The 14,676-nt window shown below is 36.8% G+C and overlaps 1 protein-coding gene across 1 annotated transcript; it reads left to right on the top strand.

The window, feature by feature from the left end:
* Window positions 1-581: 581 nt before the first annotated feature.
* LOC149531718 (uncharacterized) lies at window positions 582-3,558 on the top strand. The gene is made up of 4 exons (XM_089809899.1): window positions 582-975; window positions 1,135-1,391; window positions 2,266-2,717; window positions 2,889-3,558. The coding sequence occupies exons 1-4, from the start codon at window positions 875-877 to the stop codon at window positions 3,141-3,143; spliced, it is 1,065 nt and encodes a 354-aa protein (XP_089666025.1). The 5' UTR covers window positions 582-874; the 3' UTR covers window positions 3,144-3,558.
* Window positions 3,559-14,676: the final 11,118 nt, after the last annotated feature.

Genomic DNA, 14,676 nt, shown 5'->3' on the forward strand with positions numbered 1-14,676 from the left:
ATTAAAAAATAATATTGCTTAATTTATTTTTACAAAAGTAAAATAATAATAATAATTTAACTGCTTTTATCAAAAAATCAAAGTTTTAAAAAGATTAGAAATTCAAATACAAAGATATAACATATTGAAATTATATTGTTACTGAGAATTAATATTGACTAGACATGTTCTTGTTTTGTGAGGTGAAAGATAAAATGATTAATTTTTTTTCCTATCAGCAAAGAATGCATTCATTAATGCAAGATGAAGTTACAAATTATTTGTATTTTTGTGAAAGAAAATTAATTTTCTCCCCCACTAAATATAATATGAATCAATAGAATGGATGAAAAATGTGATTTATAAAATAATGAAAAATTAGAAAATGATATAAACATTTGAAATTTCATATAATGTTTTAAATTCTTTGATTTGATTGGTCATATTAATGTAGGAGTGACATGAATGCATAAGTATTCCTGGAGGAACTAATAATTAAATAATTAAAAAAAAGTCGGGGGGAATATGTTAATTTGTTTGCTCGATTTATGAGAAGGATAAAGATTGGGCATGTAAAAATAGGGAAACTTCTATCCATCAGGGCTCAGTCAAGCCGATTACTTTTCAAAGTGTTCTGTGAAGGTCCATTCGTTTATTTTTTGCTTTCCTTAATCTGCAAGCTATGCAAGCTTATGAATTTGGGGTCTAAAAGTGCCAGCGCGTATAATCAGAGTATTAGTCTTCTTTCCGCGTTAGAGACTTGTTCGAAGCTTGGACCCGGTGACGGGCGTTTCCATGGTTTATTTATGACCTTCGAAATATGGGATTCCCTAATTGCGGGAGATACGAAAGGAATTGAAATAGATAAGCCTGTAAAGGTTACTTCATTGTCTCCATGGCTGAAGTAAAACGGGTTGTGGTGGTGGGAGGTGGAGTTGCAGGTGCCCATGTTGTTAGATCTCTGCAATTTCACGCAGATGTCACTCTTATTGATCCGTATGTGAAATCCTCGCCAAACCCAATTCAGTTCTTTAAAAGTTTATTTATAGTCAATTTATGTGATTCGGTGTGAATTCTTCATCACACCTATTTCGAAATTTCTTAGGTCCGTTTGTTTGTAGCATATTAATATGATCATATATGGGTCGTTAACAGGAAGGAGTATTTTGAAATACCGTGGGCTATGCTGAGATGTATGGTGGAACCGAAGTTTGCAGAGAAGTCTCTATGCAATCACAATGATTATTTAGCAAATGCTCGGCTCATCATCAGTAGTGCTGTGAGTGCTACAGATACAGAGGTTGTCACAGCTTCAGGAGAACGCGTTCCCTATGATTATCTGGTGATTGCTACGGGAAGTACATTTAATGGGCCTGCCTCCAAACAAGACAGGATTAAACAGTTTGAAGAAGGTTGGCATAAATCCTTTATGAAATTGAACAGAATTAGATTTATCTGGGCTCAAGGTGAAAATTAGATGATGGTGTTGATATAGAATAAATTTCAGTTCACTTGTTTACTTTTTTTTCTTTGGGGTTTTCTTGTTTAGTGCCTTGGGAATCTTTTGTCTCTCGTCAAATGAAGTCATAAATGGAGGACCAGATTTTTTATATGAACATGCAATAGTAAAACATTCCAAATTCACGAGTCTTAAAAGTCTGCCAGCACACTGGCTCGGCAAGTGTTCAAAGCTAGAAAGTTGATTGGTTCAAACTCACAAGCTCAACGGTCCCTCAAAGTTTAAATCTAGAAGAATGAATGATTAAAATCCACAAACCCAATGCCCTAGTAGAGCTTGAAACTGAGTGACAGATATTAACGCTATAATTAACCAATTAGATTATGCTACAAACAAGCAGTTTATTTACTGTAAGTACAGATACGCTTTAGTGATATTAACTTGAAAGAAATAGCAAAATAAACTAATAACCAAATATATGGATCAATATCATTATAAATCTGATACAATTCAACCTCATTCTCATGCATTATAGGAGGTCAAGGGTATGTACAATATAACATCATGGGAAACGGCTATGCAAAAGGCTATGCAGCTTTTACGGTACAGTAATGTAGAAATTATAATGTCAAACAGGGTAATGCAGTGCATTCTAGGAGCTGGATAGCCATTTCCATCCATTCAAGCAGTTCTGAACTTTTTGCTTTGCTCATCTTCTGTGTCTATAGGAACTACTCTCTTTGATTGCACTTTCTACCTTAATCATGGCTTTGTGTGAAATGTAGAACCAAATTAATATAAATCTCCATTTTCTTGGATGACTTCAGATTATGACAAAATCAGCAGCGCCCGGACAGTTCTGATTATTGGAGGTGGGCCAACTGGGGTTGAGCTAGCAGCAGAAATCAAGGTAGATTTCCCTGAGAAGAAGGTAGTTCTCATACACAAGGGTTCCAGGCTCATTGATTTTCTTGGGCCAAAAGCTTCACAGAAGACCTTGGACTGGTTGGTTTCTAAACATATTGAGGTATACCTGAATGAATACATTGATATGGAAGGCCTCTCAGAGTCAACCACTACCTTTACCACACAAACTGGAATGAATATCTATGCAGATTGCCATTTCGTGTGTGTTGGAAGGCGTGTTGCTTCATCCTGGCTTCAGAATTCTGTTTTCAAAGAACTTGTTGACAAACAAGGTCGCATCAAAGTAGATGAATCTTTACATTTAAGGGGGAAAACTAATGTCTTTGCAGTTGGAGATATTACAGACATTAAGGTGGGCTGAAAGTTGTAATTCTTATTTTCTTAGTTTATGGAGGCTGTTTCTGTATGCATCAATGTTTTCTTTCAATCCCTTGATCAACTTAAGTTAAATTTAACTGAAACCATTTATAAACATATTGAGATCGATCTCCATATTGACTAGAGTGTGGCCTTGATAAAACAGGAAATCAAACAAGGTTTCTTGGCTGAGAAGCAAGCAAAAGTTGTGGCTGGCAATGTTCAGATTTCACTTAAGGGCTCCAATCGCAAGTTGAAAGTGTACAAGGCTGCCCCACCAGTGGGAATTGTCTCTCTTGGAAGAAACGCGGGGGTTGCTCAGCTGCCGTTTGGTACTTTCATCGGCTGCCTTCCTGGCAGGATAAAGTCCAGGGACTTGTTTGTCGAAAAAACTCGGAAGGGATTAGGGATAGATCCATAGGTTCACTATCAAAATTTTCCTGAGATTCCATCTGTATCCTTGTATTTTTGCAGTCAGTCTAATTTTTCCATTCTTTATTATAACTTGGGCTGAACCTTTCAGTATCTCATAGGCTGGAGGAAATCTGTGAGCTTGATTCAGTTTAGACTTAATAGTTGATCTGTATTAATATTATAATATCAGCTGTACAAGTCATTTCGTAAATTGTTAGGTGGCTTTGCCTATTCTAGCCTTTGGGTTCTCTGCATTGAAGAGTTCAAAGTTGTTGACGTCTTTCTTGCTTAGACATGATCTTTGTCATGGAGTCAAGTGCCATTCTCATTATAGCATAGTTCAGAAGAACAAATGTCTTTCCAAGCAGGGTAAATCTAAAATGTATTATATCTTCAAAATAACTAAAAGTTTCTGAAAGTAATTGTTTCTCTTGTTTATTAGGAATGGAAGTAACAGAACAATGAGACTCATTTGATTCTTGATTTGATTGTCTTTTAAAAATCCTGAAACTAGAGTCTAAAAGGTTCATCACGTGTTTGTCTGTATTTATGTGATATGTAGTCTTGACTTCTCCCCAGGCAATAATGGTTCTCTCCAGCTTCTCATTGTAATTGCATGTCTATTTTCAAGTCCGTGTAATTGTCTTTGATGTCTAGAGTAAAATATGGTACCATTCTGTGACAAATGTCATGGATTATTGAGACTTAAAAAAACTTCATTGTATTTTGATAATTATCTTTTATTGTTCAACTTAGTTCATGTGAATATATTTGATTACATTTATCCAATGTAATATGCTATCTATTCTAATAAGCTTGTAGCTTGTTGCTAATGATCAAACTGTTTACACCTAGCATCTTTTCTTCCCAACAAATGGAGTAGATTACAATCGTCAAAGTCCTTTTCTATTTTTTCTCAAAAAAAGGTTTAATTTATTTGAAAATATGCTGAGAAAGAAATACATCAACTAGACCTCCTTGAAGATTCAAAATCAGGGGGACTGTGTTAGATCTGTGGGAAGAGCATTTAGATCTGAGCCAGAGGCTAGAGGAGAAGTTGCATAAATGCTGGGTGGTTACAGCTGTAATTGTTCAAGTGTTTATACATCTGAAGTAACGGAGATAGAAGATAGATGTCAAACATATCTATGAAAAGCAATACTAATAATAGACCCATCTATGCTTTCAACTTGATTGTTTTGAGTTTGTTCTGCAATCCCATTTGCTCTTATCTTGTAAAGATGGCAACTAGTTTGATAACTAATATAGTGGAAGATTTCCAGTGCATGATTTATGTTATATTATTAATTACAAGTCTTTATTAATGAAACCTTCGGTTTTGCATTTGTTTCCATTAAAAGTCTACATCGATTCAAACTTGAGTTAGTTGAGATCCAAATCCACTCATATGCACAGAAAAATAGATGTTAAAATGAAAGAAGCATGTAAAATCAAAGATCTTCAATCTTCTGCAACATGCAGGTTCGTAATGCCATAATATTTTCAGAACAGGGACATGGTCAAGATATTTGTAGATAATAGTTTCATTGACTACAGCATGGCAGAAATTGTCATGAATGTTTAGTTTATGGATGCCTTGAATCTTAGCCAAGAAGGCATTCTTAACTTTCCACCTCCAGGTTCATTTATTCAGAAGGTTATATTTGATAAAGGTTTATGCATGCTTTTGGGGAAATCCAAGTTTACTACAGGTTGCCTGTGAGATACTCTTGTCTAATAGCGAGTTTTAGTTCCCATTTCAACCTAGTTAAGTAACTATCATTCATGGCATCCAAGGCCGTACTTATGGATCTATTGTTTTGCAATCCTCACATCTGTTGTTCATTGTTTCCCACACCGATGATGGAACATAGTGTGTAAAACATTGATAGAATATTATAGTTTTCCTAGAAGCTCTTCAAGTAAGTCTTATGGACTGCGTAGACTTGATGTTTAGTAGTCTTATTGTGGAGTTCAAGCATCTTTTTGAGCAATAATGTTTATGAACACAATTTTCAGTAGACTAAGAGAGTACTTTCTGGATATCTGTGATGGTGTATATCTATTCCAGGAAATTACAGAATGTAACCTATTCTGAGTTTAAGTTTTTTTGTGGAACTGATTGTGTTATACTGTTAGATGTCTTTGGCATGCTGCTATAGATATGCTATATCTAAAAATTATGGGTAGCTTATGGAAATGCCGGCATCCAGAGAGTAGTTGCCCTCAAAATCTTAAACTGTAGCAGGTTCATTTCTAAAAATGGGAGGAATTAATCGAAGCATTCTTGTCAAGGCTAGAAAAAGAAATACAAGAAATGTTATTGGTGCTATGGATTAATTTAGTAAGAGAGTTGTGGCCTAATATGTTGATAGCAGCATGGTTAACCTATTATTAGATAATATTACCTTGTTTGGTTGTTACCTTCCTTTGATAAAGAGGCTATTTTAAGATTGAATAAATGAAACTATTGATGTTTTCAACAGAAATTTTAATCAACATAAGATGACTCCAGACATATCATCACTAAGGAAATGTGTACGTATAAAATCTACTTGAGCGTAAGCAATGAAAAGAAATAAAAATGATAATACAGTTACAAGACCAGGGACCGATGAAACTTGTGTTTAGATTGGCAACATATTGATTACAAAGCATACCATTTTTGTCAACTTATAGATAGTAATAATTAATGAATCCAATGTGATGATATTCAAAGTAAAGACAATACAAGCTTATGGTACAGCGGTGTACCTATGTCAAGAAACTGCAGTTTGTGATATACAAGCTTAAAAGGTGGAATAGGCAGTGCTTTGGTAACCTTCATTTCACTGAAAGGGCAATTCAAGTGCATTTGACCAACATCATGCATCGAAAATTGGGATCACGTTTTAATGGAAGATCTCAGCAAATCAGAGTCCTTGGTTGTTAAGGACTTAGGAGGGGGAGTAGTGCGAGGAGATATTTTTGGAAGGAAAAGGCACAGGTTGATTGGCACCAGGAAGGAGATACAAACACAAGTTTCTTTTATTACTCTGTTAAAGCTTGTAGACATGCAACTATGGAAGTTATATTTCCTCTCTGGTAAATTCAGAGTTCAATTGGCTTCTTGGAGAGAGATGTCTTGAGAGGCTTCACAATTCCATTCAGTTGTGTTTTCTGAGGACTCTCCTGCTAGTGATGAGTAGAGGTTGATTTTGGATTGTATTCCCTCTTTAGTCTCTATTCAAATGAATGCAGATTTAGTTCAGCCAATTAATCTCCCACTAATTAAGGCAGTTGTTTTTGGGATGAATAAAAGAAAAGCTCCTCATCTTGATGGTTTTCCAACAGAAATTTTCCAAGAGTTTTGGGATATTATTGAACTTGATCACAATGTACGAAACAAATGCTATGTGCCTTAAATTCTACTTTCCTAGTTATTTTGAAAAAAGAAGGGACTAATAGTTTGGACCACTTTGGACCTATAGCCCTCTATAATGTGTGGTATAAACTTATTACTAAATTGATTGCATAAATACTCTAGCTTTTTTTCAATTCTTTGATCATAGAAGAGCAGGTGGGATTTGTTAGTGGAAGACGAATTATAGATGGGCTGGTAATTACTACAAAGGCTATTAACTCTATGGCATTGTCTAAGGTAAAGGCCATTTTCAATAAACTAGACATGGCTAAAAGCCTATGACAAGGTTAAGTAGTATTTCTTTCATAAAATTCTTATTACCTTTGGATTTGGTAATAATTGGGTAAACTCGACTATGAATTGTGGTACGTCTTTCTCAGTCATTATCAATAGCAAACCATTTGAGTTATTTGTTTCCACCAAGGGAATACTCTATATCCCTATTTGTTTATTCTTATGGCAGAGGGTCTAAGAAGATTTATTAAGTCTTGGGTTTCTAAAGGTTTGATTTAGGGTTGGAATTGGGGTACAAGGTTGCCTATTCAATCCCATTTGTAGTTTGTATATTGATATTTTTTTAATGGGTATTGCTTGAGTTCATAAATATTTATTTAGCTACATCAAGGCACTCAGGAAATGAATGATTATTTCATGCGTCCAATATCTTTGGAAGAGTTGGAGGAGGTGGTCTTTGGCATGCCTAAGGGGAAGGCTCCTGGTCTTGATGGCTTTCCAGTTGAGTTCTTTCAGGAATTTTGGGACATCATTAATCATGATCTGTTGGAGGTGGTTAAGGAATCCTATTCTAGCAAGCAGATGCTTCGGCTTCGAATTCTACATTCTTGACCCTTATTCTTAAGAGAGAGGGTGCTAATCAATTGGAGTTTTTTAGACCAATTGCCTTATGTAATGTGGTTTACAAAGTTATTACTAAGTTGATTGCTGAGAGAATTAAAAAGTGGCTTCCCATTATTATCTCAGAAGAACAAGGTGGTTTTGTTGCTGGAAGACAAATTTGGGATGGGGTGGTTATTGCTACTGAGGCTATTCACTCTATGGCTACTTCAAGGGAGAGAGCAATGTTTTTTAAGCTGGATATGGCTAAGGCCTATGATAGAGTTAAATGGAGTTTCCTAAGGAGTATTCTTCTTTGTTTTGGATTTAGCTCTGACTGGGTGAGTTGGACTATGAGTTGTGTTACTTCTGCCTCCTTTTTTGTTCTTATTAATGGTCAACCTTCTCAGCTATTTGGTGCCTCTAGAGGCCTCCGCCAAGGTGACCCTCTCTCCCCATATCTATTCATCATCATGACTGAAGGCTTCGGAAGATTCATTAAGTATCAGGTGTCCTAGAATTCTATTCAGGGTGGCGGTGGGGTAATGGCTTACCTTCTCTTTCCCATCTTCAATTTGTTGATGATTTTGCTCTTGCGGGTCATGTTAGGATCAAGGAAGCTGAAGCCTTTCGACATGCTTTGGACATTTATTTGGTAGCTTCAGGCCAAAAAGTTAATGAGCACAAATCTTCCATTTACTTTTTTAACACTCCTGATTCTTTTCGGCACGGGATTGTTGGTATCCTGCGGTTTCAGATTGGGTCACTTCCTTTGACTTATCTTGGCATTCCTATTGCTGTTTCTAGGCAGCCACGTCTCTTCTGGCAAAATTTGATTACCAAGCTTCAGGATAAGGTTAATCATTGGACTCATAGATGGCTTTCTATTGCTGCCCGGGTTACTCTTCTTCAAGCTATTATCCAAGCTCTTCCTACTTATAAAAGCATGGTTCAAGCTGCTCCTATTTACTTTCTCAAGGAGTTTGATGCTCTTTCTCGGCAATTCCTTTGGAGTGGTAATTTGTGCAATACTAAATGGAGCTTGATTAGTTGGGCAACTGATTGTAGGCCTAAAAAGGAGGGTGGTCTTGGTCTTCGATCTGCTCTCTTGTGTAGTCAAGCTTTGGCTGCTAAACTTTATTGGCGATGGTGCTCTGGACAACATCAACTTTGGGCTCGTATTATCACTCATAAATATTTTCATGGTGCTGATCCTTGCTCTATTTCTACACTTCCTCTTGAAGGTCGTGGCTCAATGGTTTGGCATAATTTGAAGACAGGTGCGGTGTTAGTCAAGAGGGGTATATTCTGGATACGTAAAGGTGGTTCTCAGGCTTTGTTTTGGTCTGATGCTTGGGATGGATTCCCTTCCATTATATCCATGTACCCTCATCTTTAGTCTCTTTGTGACTCTTTTCATGCCGCTAGATGGGATAAAGTGGCTCATTACAAGACTCCTTTTCAATTGGGACCTGTTGCTGGTTACAGATGGAAGCATTCTTCTGATTGGCCTCCTGGAGGTACAGAAGTGGATCGTCAAGAGCTTTCTCAGATTCTGGCCTCTAGAGAGTGTTCCTCTTTGCTAGGTCCTGATGTTTTGGCTTGGGGAGGTACCTTGTCTGGTAAATATCATGTCTCTGCTGGGTATCAAGAGATAACTAGACAATTATTTGGGGATGCTAAGGTCCCTTGGTGAAAGCAAGTTTGGAATAAAGTTTCTTGGTCCAAGTGCAATTTATTCATGTGGCTAGTGGCTCACAACCGTTGTCTTACATGGGATAATCTTTGTAAACGTGGATTTCAAGGCCCCTCTTATTGTGTTTTGTGTGGTAATGGGGAGGTGTCTGTCTCCCATCTGTTCTTCCATTGCTCCTATTCTATTCAGCTATGGCACCTTTGGTGGAGTGCTTGGGGTTGCTCTTGTAGGCATGCTTCCTCTTTGCCTGAGTTCTAGGCCCACTTGGGAAGTGCTCCCTCCAAGTCTTCTCCTCTCCATGCTGCTTGGATTGCTGGCCCTTCATTCATGCTTTGGCATATCTGGTTGGAGAGGAATCATCGAATATTCCAAGATGTTCGGCTAGATGTTTTGCATCTTTGGTGGAAGATCTCACATTCTCTTTAGGAAACTATTCATGTGAAGTATGAGCTAGATGGGGGTATGGATCCGGTTGATCTTTCTATATGCAATCGCCTCAATTTTCATCTTCAAAATGGGGCTGTAGCTCGGCAGCTTCAACATCAGAGGAAGAGTCGGGTAAATCGGGATGGGCATTGGACTCCTCCTCCTTATGGAGTTCTAAAAATTAACACTGATGGTTCTTCCCGAGGGAATCTAGGCCCTACTGGTATTGGGGGAGTGGCTCATTGTAGTTTTGGTGATGTTAAATTCTTTTTCTCAGTTCATAAGGGTGATTTCACTAACAATCTCATGGAAGCTCAGGCTATTTTATATGCTGTGGAACAGTGTTGCTTGCGGGGATGGCGTAAGATTATCTGTGAGTCTGATTCCCAGGTGGTGGTGAACTTGCTTTCTTCGCAGGAGCTTGACAATGTTAATTGGCAGCTGGCAATTGTTGTTAATCAGATTATTCTCTTCTCTACCTCTTTTCAATTCATTAGGTTCACATATATTCCTCGTGAATGGAATAGAGCTGCTGATTGTTTAGCCAAATGGGCTTCTAGTCATGATCCGGGTTGGAATATTATGGATAGGAGGCATCTTTCCTTTCAGATGGTGCAAGAATTTGATGATCTTGTTGCTCAGGATCGAGCTCCTTGTTGAGCTCTCCTTGTTGTATTCCTTTTTGTCTTAATAAAATTTTACCCCTCTTTTTCCCAAAAGATTAAGGAGCACAAATCATCAATCTACTTTTTAGCACTCCTGCAATCATTTAGAAGGATTGTCAATATTTTACAATTTCAATTGAAACTCTTTGGTTTATCTTAGTATTCCTTTGGCCACAAGCACTCAATTTTAAGGGCACTTGTAGGAGCTATTAGATACATGTCATAGGATAGTTAATCACTGGACTCATAGATAGCTCTCCCATGCCACTTTTGCAATCAATAATTCACTCTCTCTTGATTTACAAGTGTTTTGTTTATGTAGCTCGTTTTGCATTTCATTAACATGTTCAATGCTCTTTCTCACAAATTCCTCTTGAGTGGTAATTTGGTTGCATCTAAGTGTAGCTTAGTTAAGTGGGAATCATTTTTTTTTTTGACAAAAGAGGAAAGGGGACTTGGTCTTAGGTCAACGACTTTGAATGGGCAATTTCTAGCTGCGAAGTTATATTGGTGATGGTGTATAAGTCAAGATTGGGTCTGGGCCTGTGCACACATTTATGGTCCCCCAAAAATTTGAACTTTTAAAGAGATCAAAATGGTTGAAGACAGTAATAGAGAGAGATAAGGGAAAGCCATTTTGGAATTTTGGGATTTTGGGATTTTGCTATGCCAGCTATGCTTCAGAATTTCAGGATTTCGCTACGCAAGCTGTGCTTTGGAATTTTGAGATTTTGCTATGCAAGTTGCACTCCAAAATTTCAGGATTTTGCTATGCAACTGCACTTTGGGAGTTGAATCAGAATACTCATATTATCATCAAAAGCTAAGTCATTTTTGAGATTTTCCAGAAATGACACTTGGCAGATTTTTGTAAATTTAAAGGATATATTAGGGTCATTAAATAAAGTGGGTATGATTATCATTATCAAGAAGGAGATGAAGAGTGCTTTTAAAGAATTATTTCTTTTTTTTATTGTTCAAGATATAGTTAGAAATGTCACATGAAGTAACTCAACTATGTAATTGTTTGATGGAAAAAGGGTCAACAATTTCAATTTGCTGAGACAATCGAGTAAGTCTTAGATTTTGAGAATTTTGTTGTTCACAACTTATAGAATTTTGTGTAATGGTGGTTAATGGTGAATGTAAAGGACAATTAAATATGAACGTTGCCCTGTGCCTTTGGTGTTTATAATTCAAAGTATCCTGAGTTATGTTGTTTGTTCTAGTTTCATTTTTTTATCCACCATTGATATAGCTCTAGTTTATAATAAGGTTTGTTGGTATTTGATTTCCATCTAAATATGTAAATCGGTGCTATCATATTTTTTATTCTTTAAATCAAATCTGCACAAATTTGCCATAGTGATGGGTAGTAGTCAAAGGCCTCTCCTGCTCTTTGGTTAAGAGCATACCCAGTACTTAATAAATTAAAACATGATTCATTGCATATATACTATGAGGGAGATGATTTCTCAAGTGTGAGCAATATTGGTTTTTTGGAATTGGGCTGAAGTGTGTCAAATTAAGTTATAATTTAAAGAGATCAATCCATTAACTAACAGATTTTTGGTGATTCTACTGGGGAAAAAATTTAAGTGTTGGTGCTCTAGTTTTTATTCTCAGAAATCTGGAGGTTGGCAACTATTTGAAGAATCTACGAAGAAATATCTTTTGGTTTAGAAAGTCCAATTTGAATTTATGACTATGGCGATGGCGCAACCTTGGCAGCAGCCTTATTTCAGCTCTTTTTCTTTGACGTATTATACAGCCCTGCCTGCAAGCCTAGGAAAATATTTTTCCAAAATATTCCGGAGAAAATGATCAAGATGCCAATAATCACATTAGAGCATTTAATGTCACCTGTGGAATTCTTGGAGTTTTAGAAGAAAATATTTTTGTCAGACTTTTTGTTGAATCCCTCATTGGAGCTGCAATTTGGTTCCAGCATTTAGAAGATAGTATTATCGGATGGGACGTGTTAAAAGACAAGCTTCTTGCAAGGTTCAAGCCAGTGGTTAATGTGAGCTCTTTGTTATGTCACTTTTTTGAAATCCGGAAGAAAGAAGACAAAAAGATGAGATATTTTTTTAGACTGGTTCAACCAAATATTGGTAAAATTCCTGCAAGTTAATCAGCCAAGCCAAGAAAATCTACTATCAATCTTCATAGCAGCAATGCATCTGGAAGTCAAATTCCACCTTAAGCAGAGCAAAGTATGTGATCTTGAAATTGCTAAAGAAGAAGCTATTAAAATTGAAGATGATTTATTGTTATGAGGATGGCTTGGACAAGACAAAATTATCATGGTTTCCAACAAAGAAAATGCAAAGAATTGTTATTTACATTCAAAAATGCATGAACCTTCATTTTTTATAGCTGAAGGTTTGAATCTTACTATTTTCGGTCAAGAGCATTTCCAAAAACGATAAAACAAGCAATCTAGATACTAAGCCTCAAATAGCTGAAACATATCATTTCAGTTACAATGCCGGTTATGATAGCTCAAGCAATGAAGAGGAAGATGATTGTGCTCCATTAGAACCACTATCAATACCTCTCAATATCTCACAAAATAAAGATGAAGAAGAATTAATTGAAGGGGTTATCACCGAAGAGGGAAACATTTTTAAAGAGGGGTAAACGCTTTGACCTGGAGCTATGAACCAGTGAGGCCACAAACAGGGGACCTCATCCCCATTAGATTTGAACCTTGATGGCAAGGATAACAATGCAACAACTTAACCATCACAACATGCCACTATTGGCAAAAGGGTTTGTGGTAAACTTAGTGTGACTCGAACCGGAGTTGATGCGTAGCACCAGGATCATTAGCCTAACACTACGCCTCACGACTCGCCTTCACACCAACTCGGCTACTCACTCACCCTTAAAAGGGTTTGTGGTAAACCTAGTGTGACTCGAACCGGAGTTGATGCGTAGCACCGGGATCATTAGCCTAACACTACGCCTCATGACTTGCCTTCACACCAACTCGGCTACTCACTCACCCTTAAAAGGGTTTGTGGTAAACCTAGTGTGACTCAAACCGGAGTTGATGCGTAGCACCGGGATCATTAGCCTAACACTATGCCTCACGACTCACCTTCACACCAACTCGGCTACTCACTCACCCTTAGAGGGAAACATTTTTATATAACTCTGAATTTTTAAATTTTTAAAGATAGTGATGCTACAACCGGTGAAAACAAAGAGCAATCTTTCAATATCATCGAGCACAACAAAAATGACACAAACGTAAGTACTTCTTCACCATTGGAAACTAAAAATGAAGATAAATCTGTGGAAGACAATCTGATTGAGATTAAAGATTCTAGGAACCTATTGTTTATTTTTAATCCATTATTTATGTTGGAAGATTTCAATGAAGCATTTGAAACCAGAGATAATCCTCTTTATTGAACTTATAGATGATTCAAGCCATTGTAAAAATGAGAAGGTCGAAATATCAATTGTTATAGGAAAATAATTTGTTTCTAATGGGGTTGATGACAACCTGAGAAATTCATATTTTGTTCCAAGTTTAATTCTTCCAAGTTCCAATTTGCATCAGTTACGATTACCTCAGCAAACTCATCTTTTCATCTCAACTGCAAGCGAATATATTTTAAAATCTAATCAGGTTGAAGGAAAGAATGGACATGGCGATAGCATTATTCAAAGAGTCACATACATATATGATAAAAAATGGCTTTTCGGTTGCATATTCATATACAAACATTTCTTAAATCAATTAGCATTCCATTGGATTCATAATACACCTGAGATATTGCAGAAAATTCATGGCTTCAGATTTTCTTTTCCATGGCGACATATATTTATCCCAGCCTGTGAACGTTTATGCATAACACACTTGGGAGCATTCTTGAGGTAAGGGGTTCAATCCCCTATACATAGTTGTAGTTGTATATAAAAAAATTGGCTTTCCGAAGGCTGTAGGAAACTTTGGTTTGTTCTATTTTGTTTTTTGACCTGCTTCCCCATCACCCGCTTGCATTGCAACTCCCTGCGCTTACACTATTGAGTCTACTGCCCATTGATTTCAAGGCTGGCCCTTGCCGAGATTCTGGAGTTCTCTGCCTTTTTGCAAGAAAAAGTCATCCCCAGTCAGAGCTAGATGTTGGCCCATTTAGGATCCCCAAAAATTTGAACATTTAAAGAGATATCAAAATGGTTGAAGATGGTAGGGAAAAGTCAATTCAGAATTTCGGGATTTTGCTATGCAAGCTATGCTTTGGAATGCTGGAATTTTGCTACACAAGCCACAATTGAAAATGTCGGGATTTTGCTATGCAAGCTACGTTTAGGAATTTCAGAATTTTGCTAAGCAAGCTGCACTTTGAATTTTTTGCTATGCAAATTGCACTATGGAATTTTGGAATTTTGCTATGCAAGCTGTACTTCGAGAGTTGAATCATAATATTAGAGATTATCATGTGAAGTTGAATCATTTTGAGATTTTCCAAAAATGACGTGACAGATTTTTGTAAATTTA

The sequence above is a fragment of the Cupressus sempervirens genome, chromosome 11 (genome assembly GCF_028749045.1).
Source record: "Cupressus sempervirens isolate cs-2001-9-10 chromosome 11, ASM2874904v1, whole genome shotgun sequence".
In the NCBI taxonomy this organism is placed as follows: domain Eukaryota; kingdom Viridiplantae; phylum Streptophyta; class Pinopsida; order Cupressales; family Cupressaceae; genus Cupressus; species Cupressus sempervirens.

Bases quoted from the DNA above. Each gene is read 5' to 3' on its own strand.
- LOC149531718 (XM_089809899.1), top strand. From the start codon at position 875: ATGGCTGAAGTAAAACGGGTTGTGGTGGTGGGAGGTGGAGTTGCAGGT. The intron at 976-1,134 runs GTATGTGAAATC...GGTCGTTAACAG, and splicing joins GATGTCACTCTTATTGATCC to GAAGGAGTATTTTGAAATAC. The intron at 2,718-2,888 runs GTGGGCTGAAAG...TTGATAAAACAG, and splicing joins GAGATATTACAGACATTAAG to GAAATCAAACAAGGTTTCTT.